General features: G+C 38.4%; 1 protein-coding gene across 1 annotated transcript in view; it reads right to left on the minus strand.

Annotated features, from left to right (window-relative positions):
• The window catches only part of LOC107669501 (peptidyl-prolyl cis-trans isomerase FKBP10-like), an 85,405-nt gene that overhangs the window by 44,202 nt on the left and 37,855 nt on the right, over positions 1 to 3,348 (minus strand). The window contains exon 2 of the mRNA XM_016461762.1: positions 2,342 to 2,490. Coding sequence (XP_016317248.1) covers positions 2,342 to 2,490 — 149 coding nt within the window. The remainder of the gene's footprint in view (positions 1 to 2,341; positions 2,491 to 3,348) is intronic.

A 3,348-nucleotide genomic window follows, 5' to 3' on the forward strand; every position in this document is an offset into this window, starting at 1 on the left:
CTGATCCTCCATGGCCTCCTGAGTCTCCTGATCCGCCGTGGCCTCCTGAGTCTCCTGATCCTCCATGGCCTCCTGAGTCTCCTGATCCACCATGGCCTCCTGAGTCTCCTGATCCACCATGGCCTCCTGAGTCTCCTGATCCACCATGGCCTCCTGAGTCTCCTGATCCACCATGGCCTCCTGAGTCTCCTGATCCACCATGGCCTCCTGACCGGCCCTGGAGGCTTCCCTTGTCTCCGCCCTGTTCCAGTCCTGCACCAGCCTCCAGGGCTGAAGCATTACAGTAAGAATACAGTATTGTAGTACAGTGTGCATTGTTTGATTACCTCTACTGTCTACAGATGTTTGGATGATTGAGGACACGGTTGTTCTTCCAATATTCGGCTGCATCTTTCAACCTGTCTCAGCGTTTGTGAGGTAATGATTGAGAACAAGGTCCACGACAGTGGCCCTTTTTTCATCGGAAACATAGCTACATCCTCAGCCTCTTCTACTGCTGATCTAACGTCTTACATCATTAGTAAAATTCAAGATTCACCTGCACAATTCATCAATTTAGAACACACAAATAAAAGTCTAATAGAAATGTATAGAATATATGCTTGACCGATTATGACTCAACAATTATAGCTCAAACATTTTGCATTAAATGACGTAAGCAATGAACTAATGCCTAGATGTTTAGGGGGGTAAGAGTATTGAACAGAGAACCAGTTTAATATATTTTTGATCAACATGATATAAGCAACTGGTAATGTAGGAAACAGCAGACAATAGTGCATAATCAATTGAATGAACAAAAGCATTCGCGATTTGTTCAAACGAATGATAAATACTTTTATGACGTGCACAAGTGACTAGATGATGTGAAGGTTGAACAAATAGTTTTGAGAAATTCAAAAGCCACTGAGAAAAACTGTAAAATCAAATTACTGCCAAAATCTGATGGAAAGAAGTAAAATCAAATGTAATGCTATGGTTTAACCCCTGCTCCTTAGGGGCCAACCTTCTGCAGATGTTAACTCCATCCAGCTCCAACACACTTTCCTGGAAGTTTCTACTGAGTCTGAAGAACTTGACTAGCTGGCTCAGGTGTGTTTAATTGGGGTTGGAGGAATACTGTCCTTTTCAGATACAATGTATAACGATACACACATTTAACATGCAAACGTTTGTGTTGTACTGTTTAAGAAGATATGACAACTGATTCCTGATTTCATGCAGTTTCGGAAGGACAAACAAAAAGGTTTTGCTCTCACATCAAACCACAGTGCCTCCACAACATGGAGATAACACTACAATTTACTAAAACCTCACCTTCTTTCTTTGCATATGCCTTCGGGGTGGGCATTATGCTAATATTTCAAACTGTGACGTAGATTTTTGCAGAAGTAATATTTAACTTTTAGGCAGGTCTGGAACAGTGTTCTCTGTTAGCTTTATAACCTTGCAGATCTTATACAGTACATGCACAAACAGGTGCACTTTACACACAGAAGGAAAGGGAAAACATATGGCCTCTTTAAAAAGTGTTAAAAAGTATTTTAAAAGTCTTCTGGCTCAACTAATTGGTAAACAGTTTCAAAGTCAGCTTTTGATTCAACACTTTCTCTCTCTGAGTGAGTGGGTGTGTCTGTTTTACACTTCTAATGTTTTAGAGTTTAAACCATTCATTGCCATATTACTTTTTTTCTTGTATGTGCCCAAATTATTGATTTTATTTCACAATTTTGCAATTCATAATTCTGTTACAGTCAGACCAGTTTGTGTTGCTGTGCATTTTTTAGACCTCTAAGAATACCTATGTATATGTATTTGCTACCACCTAAAGACTACCTGTGTTTTATTGTGCATTACTGTCCTAAAGCAACCAAGTAGCAGTGCCACTACAGTGACTGTCATTGCTGTTTGCAGCTATCATAAAGACTTTAAGATATTTAAATAACTATTTACCATAAAATCATATTTTTGATATGTTCTATAAGTTAATTAGGTATAGTTACACAACATGTCCATTTTCTTTCTGCAGTTTAACTCTGCATCAACATATTTATCATGGTGTGGAAAAAAATTCTTCCACATACCGTTTAGAAATGGTATTTAGAAATAAAAGAAATTATTTCCGTTAGAAATTGTATATTTATCTACCTAACTTCTGGAAGAGAAACACCAAAATGAGGGCAAAATAAAAGGGTTCTAGTACATTTGGTGCATGTTAATGAACAAAATAAATCCATATTAGGACCACTGTGAACACATTAAGATATATTCAGTTTTTTGTATCTGTCTCATATTAGAAGTATTTATTTAGTAAGAAAAAGAAAAAAAAAGGCAGTGTTACCAGCTCCCAAGACTCCATATGCAAGGTGAGAAGGTATGGTGATCTTTCTTCGCTCGTTTACACACATGCCCTGAACTCCTTTATCCAAACCTGGAATGACTTTAGATTCCACACCCACCTGCCCCACGAATGGAAAACCTTTATCCAGGCTGAGGGAGAAAGGGAGGAGAGAGAAAGAGAGAAAGATTTTTTAGATTTTATAACATTTTATTCCAATCATTTACAAGCATATAAATATATATATATATATAAGTATTCTTCACTCAAGACATTTAGCAAAAGTTCTTTAACAGAGCATAACATTTCCTTATAATTTCATTTATTACATCTATAATTCCTTGTAATATTCTTCAGGAAAGGGTACAGAAGCAACCTTAGAAGCAACTCAATGCAGGTTGCAAAATACCTTAAAGGGGTCATATGATGCTTTTTTAAAGATCATTATTTTGTGTATTTGGTGTAACAGAATATGTTGACATGCTTTAATGTTCAAAAAACACATTATTTTTCAAATACTGTACATTATTGTAGGTCCTCTATGCCCCGCCTCTCTCAAACGCTTCGTTTTCTACAAAGTCCCTCCTTCCGACAAGCGCAGTCTGCTCTGATTGGCCAGCTGACCCAGTGCATTGTGATTGGCCGAACACCGCAAGCACTCATCGGAAATGTAACGCCCCTTACCATAATCGCGAGCTTCATCTTTCAAAATAAATGTAAAGACAGTAAATAATGTCATTAGTTTTACCATCAGTTCAAGCCCGAAAGGGGAACAGACACAGTAATGATGCAGTACACAAGCCGCGGTTAAGACAGCTGACTCTACTGTGATGTGACGCTGTCTCTCTCTCTTTCTCTCACACACGCGCGAGCGCACACACACACACACACACGATGCGCAAAACTCCGCATTTGAACAGTCAATGGCAAATACTTAAACTAATAACAAAAAAACAGTAGCTGATTCAGAAGCGCCACATTGTCATAGCAAAGTCAGAATTACCTCCTCT

Source organism: Sinocyclocheilus anshuiensis, unplaced genomic scaffold (genome assembly GCF_001515605.1).
Source record: "Sinocyclocheilus anshuiensis isolate Anshui unplaced genomic scaffold, SAMN03320099.WGS_v1.1 scaffold692, whole genome shotgun sequence".
Lineage (NCBI taxonomy): Eukaryota > Metazoa > Chordata > Actinopteri > Cypriniformes > Cyprinidae > Sinocyclocheilus > Sinocyclocheilus anshuiensis.